The 21,416-nt window shown below is 44.5% G+C and overlaps 1 protein-coding gene across 1 annotated transcript in view; it reads left to right on the top strand.

Moving 5' to 3' along the window:
• The window catches only part of LOC133396306 (cadherin-18), a 74,275-nt gene that overhangs the window by 3,273 nt on the left and 49,586 nt on the right, over positions 1-21,416 (top strand). Inside the window, exon 2 of the mRNA XM_061666012.1 lies at positions 16,152-16,653. Within this exon, the coding sequence (XP_061521996.1) occupies positions 16,411-16,653 (243 nt within the window). The 5' untranslated portion in view covers positions 16,152-16,410. The remainder of the gene's footprint in view (positions 1-16,151; positions 16,654-21,416) is intronic.

Below are 21,416 nucleotides of genomic sequence, written 5' to 3'. Positions count from 1 at the left end.
TATGCTTAGGCCCAAGCCATGTCTAATATAGACAAATGCGACAAATGTGTCATCTTGGTGCCAAGGTGCTATGTTGTAGTGAGGGGAGGGGCTTCATTTAGTCAGGCCGTAGCCTTGTCTAATAGGAAAAAAAGAAAGTGCTTCGCTGCCATCTTTTGGCATTTCTAGACAGTTGCCAACCTTTTTGGGTGGTCGTCGATTATGCACAGATTTTCGCCAGTTGGAGCAGGGCTGGCTCCCTACCCCCACAACTAGTGGGGGTAGTACTCGAGATGTTAGATACCACTTTTTGTCAGACAAATAGCAGTATGAATATTCAATCTTGAGTACTCTCCGATACCGAGCACATTTCTTTCTTTCTGACACACGCGACGATTCGCCAACGTGTCAAAAATGGCCGCAGTGTAGCACCAACTACTGGCGAGGACTTGTTTTGCCTTAAGTGCCAGTGGTTGGTAACGGGAGCATTCACAAGTACCCGATACCTTGAAATAAGGCCGGTACACATCAACTCAAATAAGAGATCAAAGCACGCAGCTGTTATCAGGTCCCATTTTCCACTGCAAGATCAAAGATGTAATCATGATGGAAAATCTCTGATGGCATCAGTGGAAAGAACATAGCACTTGTCCAAATAGATGGCTTTCATGCCTTCACTCACGAGCGGGCACACGTTAGCACAGTGCCTGGGGATTGCCGGGCTATGCTGTGATGTCTCAGGGTTCATTTTTTTCCCCCTTCTCTTTGGAATTTTATTTTAGGGTTCTTGGAATTGCTGCTTATTAATGATCAGGCTGGATATACACTGCACGTGCATTTCTTTTGTCTATTGTTATGGACATACATATCTATGCTGACGTCCAAACTGCAGAGAAATCACGCCGTCAGTGTCAAAGTGTCCCCAGAAAATGGTGTTGTTTGAGCACGTGGTTTTGTATCCGTCACCGATTGGCATATTTGGATGAGGTCAAGCTAGCATCACAAAGTATTTCTGATCTGTGCACTTACGCTGCGTTCACATGGGCAGGTATCCGTTTACGCATCAGATTTTTATCCACATTTGAAAGAGGCTTGATTCTGATCTGTAGATGTCCCATTCTGAGTTTGTTTTGTCTTCACACAGCCATGAATTGTGACACCCGAGAGGAAAGAAAATATTGTAATTGTGTGCTTGACTAATAATCCGATAGAATACAAAATCAATTCGATTAGTTACTGTGGCCTTAATGTAAAAAAGGCTACCATAAAGTCTCAAAAAGAAGGAGAGTGTTTCTCCACCTACACTTGGAACGGCTCATCGAAAAGATGGATAGTGCTTTCATGCATTCAGTGGCAATCTTATTTCCGTGCTGTTTATCTGTTTATTCATTTAGGGGGGATTTGGGATGTGTGTGTTCGTGTGTATGTGTGGTGGAGGGCTGGGGGTGGGAGCTTCTGCAAAGTGAGAAGGGTGTTGATCAGTGGTGTCACCGGTGCAATCTTGTAAATCCTGAGTGCGACGAGTTAAATAATCCACGCCTTCTAATGCCGAGCGCTTGTCGGAGAGGAACGATGCGTGGAATTTTTGTCATTACGCTTCTTATCAGTCGTGATGGAAACGGGCACGCAAAGACATGACGAACCGGCGAACACGTGGAGGGTGTCGGGGAGGTAGGACGGTTTGTTTTAAATTTCTTGCAGGAAGCAGAAACACGAGCGGGGGGAGTAAGAGAGTTCCACCGAAGTAAAATGTTTCAGGCATGAGTGTGTCTCCGTCATGTCATTGTGAGGCTGTCATGTGATGCACTGAAGACAGGCTTTCTTTGGGTCCCGAGTGGATGCGGAATCCCAGGAGAGTTACCCCTTCGTGGTTCTGGGGAAAGCAACATCCTGGCATCGGATACGGGTCAAGACCGAAGAACCATCCCAGCTTTTAACATGAAGTCGACCGGTCAGATGGATTTTGTGTTAGTTGGTTTCATTTAGTTGACATGTAAACTAGAGTAATTTCAATCTAAGAGAGTGAACAATCGTCTCTTGGAGATCTCGGTCACATCATAGTGAGATGGCTGACAAAATGAAGCTACTGATGGGATCCATCAGCATTTCTCATTTGTCTTGGGATTGATGAATCATGCGACCAGGGCATCATTGAACCAATGGATCATTGTGTGTTAAGTGTATCAGGCGAGAAATGCATCATTGGGTCAATATGTCTTCGGACCGTCCGTCATTGGGTCAATTCATCATGGAACCAGTGGGTTGGGTCAATGTCTTTTGGGACCAGTCCTCCATTGGTTAAATACATCCTGGGACCAGTGCACTATTGGGTCAATGCGTCATTGGGTCAGTGTGTCTTAAAACCAATCGAGTGTTGGACCAGCGCATCATTGAATCAATGTATCCTGGGACCAGTGCATCGTTGGGCAATTCACCATTGGGTCATTGCATCATGGGAACTAGGCATAATGGACAAGTGCATTTATGGGATTCATTTTACTACGGACCAGTGCATCATGGGATCACTGCATCATTGGGTCAATGCGTCAGGGAACCGGTGCATCATTGGGTCAGTTTGTTTTAGGATTAGTGCATTATGGGACCGATGCATCATTTGGTCAACGTGTCTTTTGGTCAATTCATCATTGTCCCAGTGAAACATTGGGTCAATGTGTCTTTGGAACAATGAGTCAATACATCCTTGGTTCAATGTGTATTAAGACCAGTGCATCATTGGGTCAATGTACCTTAAAACCATGCCATTATGAATGCATAATCCCATGTAAACAATCCATCCATCCATCCATCCATTTTCAACACCGCTTATCCTGGTTAGGGTCGCGGGGCGCTGGAGCCTATCCCAGGTGACTTCGGGCGAAAGGCGGACTACACCCTGAACTGGTCGCCAGTCAGTCGCAGGGCACATAAAGACGCGCACAACCATTCGCACTCACGTTCACACCGTCACTGAGTGGGAGCTGAACCCACGCTGCCTGCACCAAAGTCAGGCGAGTGTACCACTACACCATCAGTGACTTCCCCCCATGTAAACAATACGTCACTAAATCCATTTTAACAGAGGACTATTATTCTAATGTAAACAATGCATGTAGGGTGCTACGATATTGCAAACGAGCCGTAATGAGAGAGGCTTGCTACACTGGGGTTGATCCTCGCCTGCAGTGTAATGCTGATGAGAAGCTTCTCTCTGTTTTTCTCTGTATATTTGCCCTTTTTTTTTTTTTTTTTTTGATCTAAGTGTGTCTTTTCCAAACATGCAAAGCGAGTTACGGCCCAGCGTGCCGCATGAATAGTTAATGTCCTATTAGGTGGGCCTAGTTTTTTCTTCTCTCATACGCTTTGCGTTTGCTGCCTTTTAAATAGCTCTTAAAGAATCCGCCGTTATTATGTAATAGGAGCACATTGCTGCTCGCCATTCTGGGACGTGAAAACGTGTCGGGATGGCGAGCACGCGTGTGTGTGTGGTTTTGTCGATTTCACAAACTCATCCAGTGGAGGTGAACTCCTCATTTTCAGGATAAGTCAACATGTTTTATTTCCTTTTTAAAAGCTTGAAAAAATGGGATTATTTGGTGGTGGCGTCCCAATGCAGCAGAAGCGGAAAATTGCAATTATCAACAAATCACTCGAGGAAGGAAATCATCATTTCAGAAATACTCCACTACTACTACACTCATCCAGTCTCTATAGTGCCGATTCTATAAATCTGCTCAAGGAGAGGCAGTGGAGTCTGTCTTTTGAGAAGAAAATGAAATGCAAATTTGCGTCTACGCCCATTCTATATTTTCTCAAGATCAAAACCATTATTTGAAACCTTGTCCCAGACTTGAAAACCTAATTTGAACCCCTCACAGTTTTAGCTAACACAGGCTTCAAACCCCAATGTTGAAACCCTGATTCAAAACACTAACCCTGACTTGAAACACCAATTTAAAACCTTAACAATGACTTCAAACCTGAATTTGAAACCCTAACCCAGTTGTGAAACACTAATTTAAAACTCTTAAAACTGGCTACCTATTACATTTCCATCCTAATTTAAAGCCTTAACACTATTTGGAAACATTAAACCTTGGAACCTTAACTTGAAACCAGACTTTACACCGATTTGATCGGGCTGATCGGTATGGGCCGCTAGTTAGCATTTTATGCTGATTGGCTTTAATGTCATAATTCGCCGATCCGATCAATGAAGTCATTGATCGGCTCCGCAAAAGACATTTACTCCGCGTCGCCGTGTGCACATTATATTTCAATTCAAAAGCTAGTTTATTTTTAGCCTTGTCGTGTGTCTCTTGACGTACTGTAAATATGTGACGGCGAAAGAAGTTATTTAAAAAAAAAAAAAAAAAAAAAAAAAAACTCAGCGGTGTGGAACAGACAACACGTAATGCCCAGATCACACTACGGGACTAATTTGCTCTTTCACGATTGCACTGTCAGACTATCCATCCATCCATCCATCCATCCATCCATCCATTTTCTGAGCCGCTTCTCCTCACTAGGGTCGCGGGCGTGTTGGAGCCTATCCCAGCTGTCAATGGGCAGGAGGTGGGGTACACCCTGAACTGGTTGCCAGCCAGTCGCAGGGCACATCCAAACAAACAACCATCGGCCGGGGATTGAACCCGGGTCCTCAGAACTGTGAGGCTCACGCTCTAACCAGTCGTCCACCGTGCCGCCACTGTCAGACTACTGCAATACAATTTGTGTTCCACATCCCATTTTTTACGATCATTGGGCTTTATCTTGTCAACTCAAATGCACTCGTTACCGTGGCGATGACAACACGAGTGGCACGAGTCGACGGTATTATAAGGACAAAATGGGGAAAAACGTGTGTTGGTGGTCACCGGTGATCAGGACAGGAGAGGACGTTCGTTTCAGGCTTGCTTGAGGTATGTTCACTAATACAATACGGCTCACAAGCAGGCAATAAAATGTTATGTAGCCTAGCAAGCTAGCGGTACCACGAACGGTTGGACGTAAACATGCCGCCGTTCTGTCGAATCATGCTCTAAAGTTTTGATGTGGGTGAATTAATTTAATTAAAAATAAAGTGCTTTAATTACAGTAAGTTAGCACCCATTATTTCTGTCATGTAATGTTGGTTTGACCTGAGTGATTAGGATCCACGATTTCCAACCTTTATGGAGCCAGGGAACATATTTTACAATTGAAAAATCTCACAAAACAAAAATGTCACAAAAAGTGGATACATTAATAACTGTATTTACTTCCTGCCATCTAATAGCAGACTATTCATTTGTTCTGTCTGTCACTATGCCTCACTGGCATAAATAGAGGAACAAAGATACATTATTTATTGTAAATATAATCCATCCATCCATCCATTTTCAACACCGCTTATCCTGGTTAGGGTCGCGGGAGGCTGGAGCCTATCCCAGCTGACTTCGGGCGAAAGGCGGACTAGACCCTGAACTGGTCGCCAGTCAGTCACAGGGCACATATAGACACGGACAACCATTCGCTTTCACATTCACACCGTCACTGAGTGGGAACTGAACCCACGCTGCCTGCATCAAAGTCAGGCGACTGGACCACTACACCATCAGCGACTGTAAATATAATTTTTGGAGCAATTAAGTACACAAGTATATACAGTCAATGAATGAAATGAAGGTCATTTAAATAGACACATTCCTCCATCTTGTGATCTGTTATCGTTTTTTTTTAAACTCGCTGAGTGGTGATCGGCCCCAAAATCCTGATCGTGTAAAGCCTACTTGAAACCCTAAATTTTGTCTTGAAATCCAAATGTTACACCCCTAACCCTGGTTTGAAACCCTAAACATTGATTTCAAGACCCTAATTTGAACCCATAAAAGCTGTCTCGCTGGTTGTAACCCCTTAGCCCCACTGTCTTGAAACTGGAAATGAAAACCCTAAACTTTGACTTTAAATTGAACTCCTAACACCCCTAAACCTTGGCTTGAGACAAAACCTCTCATTGGTTCCAAACCTTCGTTTGATGCCCTAAAACCCTTATCCCTGTTTGGAAACCGCTATACTTTGGCTTGAAACCATCATTAAAAACCCTGAACTTTGTCTTGAAATGGTAACTAGAATCCCAAACACACCTAACCCTGATTGGAAACCCCCAAACCATGGCTTGAAACCCTACTCTCACACCCTAGCCCCTGTTTGAAATCTTAATTTGAATCCATAACTCTAACTCGAAACCCTGACCTGAGTCATAAAACCCTAATTTGGAACCCTAACCCCGACGACGTCAGTCGAATTGGGTGATCGTATTTTATATTTGTTCAGACCATTCTTCTGTAATCCTCTTGAGAGGAAACGTACAAACTGCGGATGTGAGCGTGCCCCTCTGCGAGCGAGCAACGCAATGCGCCGCGCCGCTAAAACCAGTCCCCGACCGACCGACTCGCACTTGACACGCAACAGCGAGCGGAGGTGCCATAATTGGAGCGAGGCCAGCGCTCCGTGATGTTGCGTGGGAGAAGGACGGAGCGCCTCCGCTAATTCAAGGATGGAGGAGGGCGAGGATGAGGACGAGGATGATGAGAGCGAGTGAGGGTCGGCCACTCCTCTCTCATTTCGACTTAACTCCAGTTCAGGTGACCCTGAAGGGTGGAAATAAGATGGTGTATTCGTCCATTATTTACTGCTAGTGCACACACAAACCCAGTGTTGCCCAACCTTTATTAACCTGAGGCATATATTTTAAATTAGAAATGTTTCCATGTTTGCAGGTTATGTGGAAGTACTGTATAATAACATTGAGTGCAATTTTATTTTTATTTTATATGTCGCAGGCATGGACAGATGCACAAACATACATTATTTATAGTTTCGAGCCAATTAAGTGAAATTGGATCAATTCCCGTGGCACACGTGATTATCTCTCATTGGTTGAGAACCCCTGCACTAACCTCCCAACAGGGAAACAAAAAAAAAACAAAAAAAAAAACAAATGGACTACAGAGGAATCAACGTATTTGGCGAGGTTTTGTAGACGTGTCGGCGTGGTTTAGAGAGGAGAGAGAGAGAAAGCCTCGCTGGAGCAGCACAAATTGAGAAATAACGAGACGGAATCAAAGAGACGCCACCGCCGCTGCTGAGCCAGGCTGAGCAAAACATTCCGGAATAAGAAAAACAATTCTCCCAGGTGGCCAGGGAAGTTTTTGTTTCCTGAGGAAAAGTCAACCTCAGCTCATTTAATATGCAAATATGATTTGCTGTGTTTTTAAATGGTAACTACATCCGCACGATATACAGCACATGGTGGTCACGTGCGCTGAGCCTTTGCTTCAAACCTTCATTTGAGACCCCGAACTGAAACGAAAGTACAAATTTACATTTGAAACCCTAACTCTGGCTTGAAACAATTCAACACCCAACTATTGGATTGTAAACCTAATATAAAAAGCTAATTTGAAACATAAACCAGACTTCACACCCAAATTTGAAATTCGTAGTGTTTGAAAGCCAAACTTGACATTTGAATTTGAAACCCAATACTAATATAATCATAATTTGAAAACTCCAATCCAAAATTGAATCTCTAGCTAGGCTTGAAACCATAATTTGAATACCTGAACCTTGCCTTCAAACCATAACCACTGAATGAAATCAAATTTGCATTGGATGGCATTCGATTGCGGAGGTGTACCTAATGAAGTGGCTGAAGAATGTAAACGATCAACACGACACGCCCTCTCACACTTCCACACTTTCGCCCCTCAACTTCTCAAGAGGGAATCTACGTGGTGGCGGCTTCTCTCGGTCGGTCCCGCCTCCCGGTTTGCGAAGCCCACCTGCTCGTCGCCGCCTGCCGAAGTGGTCCAGAGACTCCAGACCGTGCTCGCGATGCGCGCATCGAGGCCTCACGACGACGCCGCGGGCAGAACGAATACATTTCCGTTCGGGATCGTTCCCGTCGCTTCCCCGCTCCTCCTCGTTCGACTTGGCGCAGCGTCACTCAAACCCCGCACGTTTTAAGACGAAACGAGCTCGCCCGACCGGCACGCGATCATTGGACGACTCGCACAGCAACGACAAGCACCGGAGGAAAACAATATCCCGAGATTGAAATATGTTGATTTGGCTGGACTGTATATTGCATATACCGTGGTTATTATCTCCCGTATGGAAACAACTTCAGATATTGTATGACCAAGGACTTAGTGGCAACAGTATGACAGTAAGGTGTTACATTAAGGTTTGAAGAAAACGTTAGACATTTTCATGTTAAATACTGGCTTCAAGGTTGGGTTGAGTTTTAAGACTGAGTCTGAGGTTATGAAGTTAAGTTTTTCAGTCAGGGGCAACGTTTGAAGTTAGGGTCTCAATCCAGGGTAAGGTTTTCAAATGAGGGTTTCTAAATTCAAGTTTTAAGAAAAGAGTTTCAAACCGGGGTTAGGGTTTCAAGTTATGGTTTCAACCAAGGGTTAGACTTTCAAATTCGGTTTTGAAGCCAGGGTTTCAAAATGTGAGTTTTAAGACTGAGTTAACGTTTTAGTATAAGAGTTTTCACGCGGGGTTAGGGTTTCAAATTAGGGTTTCAGGCCATGGTTAGGGTCTCAAATTTGGGCGGCAAGCCAAGGTTTGGGTTTGAAGCCAGGGTTACAGTGCCTTGGCGGAGGTTTTCAAATGACTGCTTTTCGGCACACACTGATGCGGCTTTATGAAATTCATTATTCATGATTTTTACCATTTGATAGAATAGAGAGAAGCGCTATTTTGTATTTAATGACACATGCAAAGTGACATCGGCGGCAGACGCGACATTTGGCTCTCAAAGTTTTTTTGTGCCGCAAACCACCCGAGTGGTGATGCGCATTTTCCAACTTTGCAACTGGGTCACACACTGCAATGACAACTTGTGTGCACAACTTTCCAAAAGAAAAAAAAGAAATAAATACTCGTCATCGAGCGCAGGTACAGTATATTTTGATTTATTTGCAAATGAGACACGTTGGCAACTTCTACAAAGTTTATCCAGCGAAGACGCTTCTTGCTCGCTAACGTTTCATTTTATATTTAGCGAAAAGTCTCAGGCACTTTTAATTCCCAGCATCATCGGAGGAAAATGCAGCAATTAAAGGGTGGCAAAAAGTGACAATTGAGGCAGGTGTGACATTCCATTCAAAAGTTATTTGACACCGGAACAAGCTGCAGCACCCTTCCTCCAAGTTTAGTATTTATTTATTATTTATTCTCACTTGCATATAGTTACATATTTAGGTAATACATGACATTACATCTGGCGGCACGGTGGACGACTGGTTAGAGCGTCTGCTTCCCAGTTCTGAGGACCCGGGTTCAATCCCCGGCCCCGCCTGTGTGGAGTTTGCTTGTTCTCCCCGTGCCTGCGTGGGTTTTCTCCGGGCACTCCGGTTTCCTCCCACATCCCAAAAACATGCATGAATTGGAGACTCTAAATTGCCCGTGGGCATGACTGGGAGTGCGAATGGTTGTTTGTTCCTATGTGCCCTGCGATTGGCTGGCAACCAGTTCAGGGTGTACCCCGCCTCCTGCCCGATGACAGCTGGGATAGGCTCCAGCACCCCCACGACCCTAGTGAGGAGAAGCGGCTCAGAAAATGGATGGATGACTTTACATCATAGCTAAAGGTTCTTATCAGGCTAAAAACAGCTGCGACAATGATATGGTGCGGTCTTACCAATGAATGATTGTTTTATACGTAAACACGGACCAGTGAAGTTATCAAATGCCATAATTAGTTTCTTTTCTGTAGTTTTAGCCAAGGTTAGGGTTTAAAGTCTGGGTTAGGGCTAAAAGTTAGTTTTAAGGTTTCAAAGTCAAGGATAGGGTTCCAAGTTTAGGGCAAGGGCTTTCAAATTAGGGGATGAAGCCAATAACAATTATGTTTTTATGAGAGGAATAGGATTTCAACTCAGATTTAGGGATTCAATTTTGGGTTTGAAGCCAAGGTAAGGACTTTATGTTAGGGTTAGGGATAACGTAAGGGGCTTAAAATTTTGGGTTTACCCAGGCTGGGTTAGGGTTTTAAATTTGGGTTTCAAACCAGGGTTAGGATTTCACGTTCGTGGTTAGGGATTCAAACGGTTAGGGGTTAGGGTTAAGAGCTCAAAATGAAGTTCAAATGAACGTTATGTGTGAGGGTTAGGGTTTCAATGTATCGTACAAAGAACATTTTAGGATTTCAAATTAGGTTACAAAGCCAAGGTTTCCAGCCAGGTTGAAAGTTCCAAAGTAGGGTTTTAAGTCAGGGGAAAGTTAGTGATTCAAGCATTGTGTTTCAAAATCAGCTATTCAGCCACGGTTAGGTTAGCAAATCAGGGCTTCAACAGCTCACTGGCGGCGATGGCATTTCGGAGCGTCGGCTTTGGTGGCGGCGGGGGCGACTGACGCTCTGAACCTCCTCATTCCGCGGGAGTCGTGCTAATCTGTGTTTAAAAACCTGCTGCGACTCGCTTGCGATTAGCTGTCAGAGTGGAGACTTGAACACATCCTTAATGCAAATCCAGGATTTTTCCATTTTATCGAGGAATGTCCAGGACGGGCGGCACGGTGGCCGACTGGTTAGAGCCTCACAGTTCTGAGGACCCGGGTTCAATCCCCGGCCCCGCCTGTGTGGAGTTTGCATGTTCTCCCCGTGCCTGCGTGGGTTTTCTCCGGGCACTCCGGTTTCCTCCCACATCCCAAAAACATGCATTAATTGGAGACTCTAAATTACCCGTAGGTGTGAGTGCCAATGGTTGTTTGTTTCTATGTGCCCTGCGATTGGCTGGCAACCAGTTCAGGGTGTACCCCGCCTCCTGCCCGATGATAGCTGGGATAGGCTCCAGCGCGCCCGCGATCCTAGTGAGGAGAAGCGGCTCAGAAAATGGATGGATGGATGGATGGAATGTCCAGGATGAAAGAAACCCTGGTTGTATCATTAAATCCGGTATATGCGCAACCTATTACCATATTCGGCAAAGGAGACTACGAACGACAGAAATTGGAGAGTATTTACTGTTGAGAGGCTGAAATTCTGAGGATTTGGACAGTTCATCGATTATCAAAATAGTTGTCAATTAAAGTAGCACCTCTACACGAGCAAATCAATGTAACAAGGAGGCCCAGGCTGTTTGAAAGCTAGGTTGTAGTTTTTCCCTCTTAAAACAAGCACTTTTAATCCACCACCCGACTGTGTGTGACTTTCATCACACTACTCGGCTGAAGCACGCAAGAGTGGAACAGCGGCGTTAGCGAGTGCGTGGCAAACGGCTGGACACGAATGGAAAAAGAGAGGCCGATAAGAGGGGCTCACTTTACTCAGCCGTGTGCTTGCCGCTACCGCGGCACTGCGGGATTACTGTGCACACTTCGCACTTGTTGCTCCCAATTTACTTAATAAATTTATGCAAAATGACTAGTAGCTGGAAGAGAAAATGAAGGCTCCTTCCAGCAGCGGGGGGCAAAAGTGTGTTAGTAGTGCCCATGGACTTTTGAAAAATTCAGCCCCTGGAGACGGTTAAGTTCAGTAACATGAAATGTGGTAGACGTGTCTTTCTTGATTAGACACACAAAAAAAGTCTCAGGAAGCCATGCCTGAAAGGAATCAGGAAGTCTGCCATTTTGGATCGTAGCGGCCATTTAAGGCTCATTTTGGGTCCGTCAAAACACGAACCAAAATGCCAAAACATTTGTCATCGTGTGTGCGCGCAGCCTGGCAGTCAAATTTGGTGGCTCACCGCAAAACGTTTTCAATTCATTTAGCAATATGAAATTCGAGAGGCATGTCTATCATGAGGAGACCCACACAGTGTCATCAGCAGGTTGCAAAAGAGGTGCAGAGAGATTGGAAGAGTCACAGAAAGGCAGAGAATGGGCATCCTTGGAAATGTATTCTTCGATTCAGAGATCAAACACCTGCTGTGGATTTTGCTGTCGTCTCCGTAAAAGAGTTTGACATCTGCCGGTTCCCATTTCCGAGCCGAACCTTCCGCTGCGTCGTTTGAATACACTTCCCAAAACCCCAACTGACGCAACAGCAGGGACCACCCAGCACCCCGGTGGGGGCTTTCAAATGGCTCCAATATTTACCTCATTGAGTGCTTCTCTCCCGCTCACTGACATGTTCTGACCCGCCCTGCTCGTCGGCTGTTTGTTGTTTTGCATCAAAGGGCGCTCGGCGTGCAGCCGAGCATTAGCCGTTAGCGGCAACGACGGGAGGCCGGTCCCTCTCCAAGCGGGACCGACATCTCTCCGTCTTTTATTCGCCTTCGCAGGTGGCGGGCAACCCGCCGTGCCGTCAGAGCCTGCGGGCAGACGTCCGTGGGCCGTTGGCCGAACCCCTGCTTTGGTCTAATCCAATTGAAGTTGTTTACGTGACCGCTTGATTCTCTGTGATTTAAAATTTCTGTTTGCATGAATAAAACAGGAGGTAAAGACCGGAAATACCTTTTTTTTTTTTGTGAGGTCTGACAGCATCGGTGGACGCGACGGGTTGGACGGGGCAAAATAAAGATGAACAAAAATAAACTCTGCTTTGCATCGCAGAATGACATGGGATATGACGGCTTTGGGGATTCTCTGAGGCAAAAGTACAAAAGTTGCTTGTCCGAGTCTCCAGTGTAAAGAGTGCTGAAGGTTCCTGCGAAGCGAGGAGACGTCCGCTCTCCACAGGCGCGACTGGACAAGCCCCAAAATAGCAAAACACTCTTGTGATGTTGCAACTTGGATCTGACTGTGAGCGGAATTTTTAGACCTGTGCTCTCATGTTATATTCCGCAACTAACGCGACTAACTTTCAAACCAAAATAAAGATGGGTTCCCGCCATACTATCCTAAACTATACAAATATTCCGCAGGGATAGGGACTTTCTTGAGTCATTGCGACTTGGACTCGAGTTGTCTCGAACTTTGATGACTGACAACTTGTCCTGAAAAATAATGGAAGCAAAAGATGCACAACTTGATTTGATTAGAAACATGATGAGGTGTTAAATATTCCGGTCTGCTAAATTGGCCAATAATGACATCATTAACCTTCTCGCTTAATGAAGACCAGATATTGCGGGTAAGACTGTATTAATTAGGTGACTTGTTTTAGGACTTCCCTTGAGTTATCATGGGACTTGACTTCACTTGGATTGCCCAAGAAAAAAAATAATATATATATATATATATATATATATATATATATATATAAAAGTAAAAAAAAAAAAAAAAAGCTCTTAAAGCTCTGGCCCTTGAAATGGTGCATGCAAAATAATTAACAAAATAATTAACAAGATTAAGTGAAGCTAACTACATCAGCACCACATTCTGCAGTTTTTTTCCCCGTAAGGGATGGCCACTTGATTAGGGAGAGCGAGGATTGTCATTTCTATGGTTTCGGACACGAAACATCCCAACAGTTTATATCCCATATTTAACAAATAGTTTTGTGCTTTGTTAGTGGCAGATGCACAGAATGGATCATTCCCATAGTTTGGGAGCAGCCAGGAACTACATAAAAGCCGTAAAGCCATTTTTTGTTTGATTTAACTTGCCCTGAGTTCGTAGCCCGAGTGCAGAACCGAAAAACCGCGGTCCATAAGAAGCGGAATTGTCTTATTGATGCTCCTCTGCCACAGGTATCGGAGTCGGGATTTGGGTGTTTCTCTACCTTTGCAGATGACAATCCGGACGCTGATTCCACGCGTCGTTGTCGAGTGTTTATCCCCGGCTGCTTTAACCCAGCACAACTTGCCTTTCTTTTTGCTGCAGCTGGTGGCGGCGAATCGTCCGTCAACAAGCGCTGCGGCACCTCCTTAACGTCGCTAACAAATGTCGTGCGGGATTAGCCGCGGCTTCTAAGCAAAAATCGAATCAACACGTATGAATTATTTATCGACGCGGGGAAATAATTCAGCCATTATCGCTCAGCAGTGTGTGGCAGTCGCAAATTGTTATGTGGCAGGCAAACGTCCCATTTTCTACATGAGCATAACAATTCTCAAAATTATCCTCAGTCCCCAACACCGTAACGTCTAATGTATTTTTGCACTTTCAAATTCATTCCGTGGGCCGGTTCGACACCCCTGATGCAAAGTGTCAACTTCTAACTTTGCTGACAAGGATTTCATTTGATGATGTCACTCCTGCGCAGCCCAGAAAGTGCGGTGTGCTCGCTGCCCCCATCCAAGACTCATTTTTGCCAGCATTGCCAGCAGACACAATTATTGCTGCTATTGTACCTCCAAACTTAATGAGCACCACCTCAGCATCGACTTTGCACAGACTTTTTTTTTTTCCATACTGACAAAAGGTTTCTTTTACTTTGTGTCTGGATGACAGTCCCACTTGTAGCGTCAAGCTTGTCAGTTGCCGACATCCAACGTTTTTTGTCTTGTGACTTCAGAATCTCAGCGACGTTTGAGGCTAGCATCACTTGCTTGCAGTGACACCCCGAGATACAATTCGCAACAAATCAAGAGGAAAATTTTGACTTCTTCGCACACACACAAAAAAAAAAACTCAAGGCAAAAGTTGTGAATAAAATAGCGCTGTGCAATCAATTGAGCGAGCGTCACACGAGTGCGAGCGTACGTACAAAGCACACAATGCAGTGTTCGCGGAGGTTGTTTAAGTGGAACAAAAGCACCACGGAAATGATAAACAATAGAATCATATATTTTGGGGAATGGTAATGCAGACATTAAATCTGAAAATAAGACTGTCAGATTGAGTTCTTACTGATTTAAATTAGTTGAGTAAGAGAGTTGGTGTACTCCCGCTCACCCCAGCACACACCTTAAAAAACACAGACAAAAAGAGGTCAAAACATAGATGTTTATAGTATAGTCATGCAAACCTGCAAATTAAACTGACCCCGCATAACTATGCTGCTGAAAAGTTAACCACAGATTGAATTTGGGGTATTTATATCATTTCTCAATTCAAATTTTGGTTGGTTTAACGTTTCAAATTAGGATCTTAAGCGTGGGTTACAGTTTCAAATTAAAGTTTTAAGTTAAGCCAGTGTTTGGGTTTCTAGCACGGGTTCAGGTTTCAAATTTGAATTTGAAGCTTGGGTTAGGGTTACAAATCAGGCTTCCAAATTAGGGTTTCAATAAACCACGTTATTGTTCGTAAAGTGCAATAAGACTGTACATCATCCTGCGTGTTTACAAGAGCACGTGCAGTACATTGAGTTCCTTGAAGATGAAACGCTGGCTTGTTGTGAAGATTTGTGACGGGTCCCAGGTGTGCCGTGCCCCGCCCCAGGGATTCGCTCCAGCCCTCCGTCCCCCGAGACCCTCCGCACATTAAGGACTTTGAATCCTTCAAAAAGTCCTCTTGGGTTTCCAACACGCAGGTGCATCACTTTGAAGATCTGGCCAACAATAGGCGGATTTGAATTTATTTTCCCTGCCGATTGGATGCCTTGCTTTTCAACTTTGTGTTTAATTTAGTCGTTTTAACCGTGGTTATTGCAGGAGACAGTGTCCCAGTGACAGTGACAGTTATTATGGGATGCGCTCTAACACAATCAAAAGCCTCGGTGGCTATTCTTAATAAAGTCGAGTCCAGGAGCGGCCGATTAACGGCGCTGACCACGAGCTGGCGCCGCGCCGACCTTCTGTACGCCAGAACGTTTTGACTACAAAACGCCACACCGGAATGGAGATGGCCCATGCTCGTTTGATGGCGGGAAGGTTGTTTGAGGCGCCCATGTGCTTATCTGGGATTGGCGCCTCTCACGTCCATCACATTCATCTCGGGTTAGGGTTTCAAATTAGGGTTTTGAGAAAACGGTAGGGATGGAAGTTAAAGAGCTTCAATTTAGGGTTTCAAATTATGATTTTGAGTGACAGAGTCTCAAGTCAGCAGTTCAAGCCTTGGTTAGCGTTTCAAGTTTGGTTTCAATTTTGGGTTAGGCTTTCAGGTTAGGGTTTAAGGAATGAGTGAGGATTTCAAATTAGGGTTTCAAGAATGGGTTGGGGTTACAAATTAGGGATTGTAATGTGATTTACTTTTTTGAAATTTGGGTTTTAAACCTAGATTATGGTATTCAAACCAGCATTACGGTTTGAAATGAGAGTTTCAAGACAGGGCTGGGGTTTCAAATGAGGCTTATGCTTTCTAATTAGTGTTCAAATGAAACTGGATTGATAATCCCTTGTTTTCTCTGCTCTCTCCCTCAGGATACCCATCATGGCATCTGGGATTAATCTCCTCTGCGACTAGAACTGTCCACGTGTTGTCGTTCGTGGCTCAGCTGGGAAATTCCATAATGTAAAAAGTAGCCCCCGCTTTTTTGGACCATGACCTCTGCTGGATTTACAGGGACCGCTCGTCTCCCCGTTGGGATTTAAAGTTTCGCCTTGGGAGAGGTAGGCAGCGGTGGCGGCTGCGAGGAAGGTACAGTCCCCGAGCGCTGGGATAATCTTACGAGACGCCGCCATGAGGATACCCGGCACCGGAGGGCTCTGCCCCGTCCTGGTCTGCCTCTGCTTCATCCAGAGGGCCCACGGGGCGAACCACCACCTGCCCGCCAGGGTGCTGGCTCGGAACCCGGGCAGGAATCAGAGCAAGCTGGCCAACGGGGAGACGGAGGTGCACCACAGGCCCAAACGGGGCTGGATCTGGAACCAATTCTTTGTTTTAGAAGAACACATGGGGACAGAGGAGCAGTATGTCGGCAAGGTAAGAAGGATTGGACCAATTCTTACTGTCTTTGATTAACCCTTAAATACTATGAGGCAAATTTGACCCATTTTCATATGTGACGACAACAACAACAACAACAACAAAAATATTTGTGCTTTTCCTAAAGTGACCCAAAGTACATCTGTGTTTTTGTTTGGATTGCATTTAGTTTTGTTTCATGTTTTGTCTTGTTTTCCTGAGTCCCGTGGTGTTCATGGCTTGTCGTGCTCGTTAGGTTTTCGTTTCCACCTGTTCTCGTTCGCCCCGTTCCTTGTGTCCACCAATCGGCTCCCTCCAGCCACTTGTGTCTTGTCCAGGTGTGTCTCGTTGTCTCGTCAGTTAGCTTGTATTTAGCGCCGTGGTTTTCTTTCAGTCTGTGTCTGTTCATTGTTGTTGCTTTCGTCACGTATGTTATGTTATTGTAGCAACACTACCGATTGGTCGGTTCCGTCACCAATTCTTCATGCAGACTTTGATCAATCAACGTATCATCATAACGCACATCTCTTGCGATGACTATCAGCTTCAGCTAGCACACGGTGCCTTGTAAGACGATGGTTAAGGGCCAAAAGGATTCGCTGACGTCTTCTGTTTATGGAGAAGTGACCCACTTGCTGTGATCAGGTAGATCGCCATGTCAGCATTCCGCCTTCTTCTCATCTTGTGACGTGGAAATGCGGCGCTGCTTTGTGTTTGTTGCGCTGTCATTAGGACGACTGGCAGAGTAACGTCAGGTATGTTTTATTCCGTGTGAATAACCAGGACGCCACTCCGCTCGGCAAAGTAGCCCTCTGCATGGAGCATCCTTAAACCAAATGATTAGAACCCGGGCTCTCTGCGGGAAAAGAAGACAGATTTGAGCTCTCGCTGGGAAATGAAGCACGACACCAGCGGGCTTCGTCGTGGGGGAATGTCATTTAAAAGTGGTCACCGGCTGTGCTGAAAAGGCACTAGTGGGTGTTGTTCTCCACGTGATTGGTCGTAACTTGTGTTAGCTCCACCACGAGCCACGGGGAGTCGGTTAAGTCCTCTTGCTTTGCGGGTTGCCCGCCCTTATCTCCCCAAATGTGGAAATGTGTTTCTCCGCTGCACTGATCATTAGTCGAGGCACTCAGGCGCAGGCTAATCCCCTCAACTGCGCTGCCAGAGCCAGAAAGACAGCATACTGACTGCACATATGTCTGTATTCCAACACAATTTGGAAGCGGGGAAGAAAGAAAGGTGGGATGATGTGCTTGGGAAAAGGCAACAACTGCAAATATCGCTTTCCGCCTCAAAAGTCTGTTTATCGAATCAACGGATGCCGGTGTCCTTGCCAGGCGGTAAAGCTGTAAAAGAAGGTTGAGGCATGTTTTTGCTAACAATATGTGAAGTGCGAGCACACCCAAAACAGACAGAATAGTAAGCATCTTGTCCTGAGCACAAGGCACCACCACATAAATGTGCCTATTTATTTAGTTTACTCATAAAAACTGAGTCAAATTTTTCTGGTCCTTTGCAGCCAAATGGACCAGTTTTAAGGCCAGGTCGTTGTAAGTGGTCCCAGACTAAACTTAATTGTTCAAAAGCCTAAAACCGTTTTAAACACAGAGAGAGTGCTTCCAGAAGATGACTCTTGGCCGCATAAGCTTATGAGCCCTAAAATGGCGAAAATAGTACATGCCAACCGAGGCCTTCAAAATTAGACATAACGGGTACATATAATAAGATAACTTCCGAATGACAGCTCAACTGACCAATGTCTGCATCAAGACTGACAATGGAATCAACCAATCAGTGGTCTTGCCTGTGATATCCATGTAGGCAGGACACTGGTGAGTCTCAACAAAGCGAAAGAATACTATACATGCTAACAGAGGCCCAGAAGTTGTACACACCCACAAAAAAAGAGGACGTGATTAACAGTGAGGGATTTTCCAGCCAAAGACCGTAGAGTCAAAAAAGAAACAGGACTCCCAAGGAAACAAAAGTTTGCTGATCGAGGTTCCAGAAATGGAAACTGTTGGTGGAAAATAGGACAAACGCTGTATGTTTCCCACGGTTCCATCCCAGGTTTTCTTTGCACTGCACTCAGTGATGAACGACTTGCAAGGTTTGTAGTTGTGCAGTAACTGAGTCAGCACAGCACTGGCCACATTTTTTTTTCTTTTCTCAACGCCCTTTGAGCCTCGACAAGCTCGCTCTGTAAATCACTCTGCGGTCTGCCGCTCGGTTACTAAGTCCAAGCTGCGGTTCCCCAAAACACCGACACTCTGCAATCACACCACTGAGAGTTGATGGTGGAGGACTAAAAGGGAAGGAAATGTTGTGTTCGTGATTGAGTCAGAGGACCTTTATTGCCATGACGTCACACGTACTTACTCCACGTACATTTGACCAAGGCAGAGTGATTGAGAAAATGGGGAAAATGGCTTGATTGATGATTTTAGCCTTCTTGAACATGTGACGTGTCCGTCGTAAAGAAGACGTGAGATTTTTCGAAAGGAGAAAAATGTATCTTTCAGTAAGTCGTAGTATTACTAAGTTTAAAAATAGACCACATAGAAAGTCAGACTTACAGTATTTATCAAGATCATCGAGGGCCTGACTAATTAATTGACTTTTCTGATGCTTGCACAGTCAGCTGTAGAGCTGGCGTTGGCAAACAGGCTAGCCAATATTTTTTACTAAAGACAACACAAAATTGCAGTTCAGATACGCTGTCACTCGAGCGAAATGGAAAAAAAAAAAAAAAGGAGAATTAGAGTCTCCGATGCACTTACGGCTGTTTATTGATCGGAATAAACATACAAAATCGCTAGCCGAATCGCATTGTTCCCTATGTCATATTTGAATGTTTTGAGAAAACAAGAAAAAACAATCAAACTAATTTTGATTAATCCTTTTCGGATTACCATGACCTTTATTAAGAAAAAAAAATAGCTAGCAGATTGAATTAATATTGTTACAGTCAGTAAAAAATTACAAATACAAAATGAAAACACTCGTAAGGCGCTGCACTAGGCCAAAACTCACACCCAGATGAACTTGGCTTAACTGGCCAAGTTCCCGACATCACTTACTAGGCCACACCCCTTAAAGGCGAACATACTGTACAAAACTGCAGTTGTTGTTTTGTCCCAACATAAAGTTATTACACTTTTTAAAACCAATTTATTTTGTTTTAGTATGTTTTGATACAATGCAGTGCTATTTTTCTTTATTAAAAAACGTAACAAAATAAATGGTGGTGATTTTTGGGGGCCCCTTTTACTTGCCGGTACCTTTCACACAGACGGGAAAAAGCAGTGTAGAAGGGGCTAATGTGGCTTTGGTTGCATACACTGAACACTAATATCGTCTGTTTTTCACATTCCATGCCTTTGGGGCCAAACGCTCTTGTCGATATCGCCGATTGAATCGGACGACTGCTGTGAGTTTGACATTTTACTGCGCACCCGCGAACGCTATCACTCTACCAAAGCGTGGATGGCGATAACCGCAGAGCCGTCCGACGATGTGACGCCAACATAGCTGAGACAGTGTCGGCCATCCTCCACCACGTGTGTGAGAAAAAAAATGTGTGTATGTGTGTGTGTGTATGTGTGTGTGAGTGTCAGCTGATTGCTGAGGCTTTGCTAACCTTCAGGCTGTTGTTGTACATTCTCTACAGGGTACCCAGGGTACTTTCTCTTCCAGTTGATGTCAGTGCAGCATGTTGCGGCAAACCCAATGTAAAAGAATTGCTTAAAAATCAGCAATAAACAGTAACTCTTATGGGAAAAGAGAAAATAACATTCAATTTAAGATCATTTAATAGCATTAAAAATAGTAGTAATTCCATCTCATACTATTCACTATTTGGCAATTGACAAATTTGTTTTTTAAGAAACCTTCCTGCTTTAGCCATTTATATATATATATATATATATTTATTTTAAATTTTTTTTGGGGGGGGGCGGTTGGCACCGTGTGCGTGTTTGTGCGCTGCTGCTGATGGAAGCAAAAACAAACAGGTAATCCTGGGCGATGATAAAGCGGCGAGAAGGAACACAAACATTGTTAAGGAATCAATTCAGCATGCGTGTTTACAGAGACGAGGCCTCCAGATGGCTAGCACAAATATTAAGGAAGAAAAAAACCATTTAATTACGTGAGCTGGGGCTGAAGCGGCCAACGGGGGCAGGAGGACCCTCAATTAGCCAAAGATTCGTTTCGGCACAGAGCGTATCGCCCTCGTATTTGTTATGAAACCTCCGTCGAGGTGTTTGCGTTTTCACTGCTGCTGCTTTTGTTTGTTCAGATTACGGCTTGAGTCACACAACGCTGTGGAGGGGGCCGTGGGTCAAGGAAGAGACGGCGGTGTATAACATTCAAATATGATGTAAATATGCTACATTCGATTGCAGAAAATATGATGTAAATATGGTCAATTTGACGTGTACCAACAAATAATATTGTATTGGAGGTGTATAAACCTTAAACATTATCTAAATGTGCTACATTAGAGGTTTATGGACATGAAATCTGTTTAAGGTGTATAGTCTATTAAGTATGATGTAAATATACCACAGTACATTAAAAGCGTCTCCACCAGGGGTGTCAAACTCATTTTTGTCGCGGGCCACATTGGAGATACGGTTTTCGTCAGAGGGCCATTATGATTGTAAAACCATATCAATGTTTAATCGCCTCATCATATTATTACACATAGACAACAAATTGATGAATAACTAGTTTTGAAATCAGAAGTCAAGTCAGTTCAAGTAACTGTAAAAGGG

The sequence above is a fragment of the Phycodurus eques genome, chromosome 21, assembly GCF_024500275.1.
Source record: "Phycodurus eques isolate BA_2022a chromosome 21, UOR_Pequ_1.1, whole genome shotgun sequence".
Lineage (NCBI taxonomy): Eukaryota > Metazoa > Chordata > Actinopteri > Syngnathiformes > Syngnathidae > Phycodurus > Phycodurus eques.
Note: the sequence above shows the minus strand (reverse complement) of the source record. Positions and strands in the feature narration are given on the sequence as shown.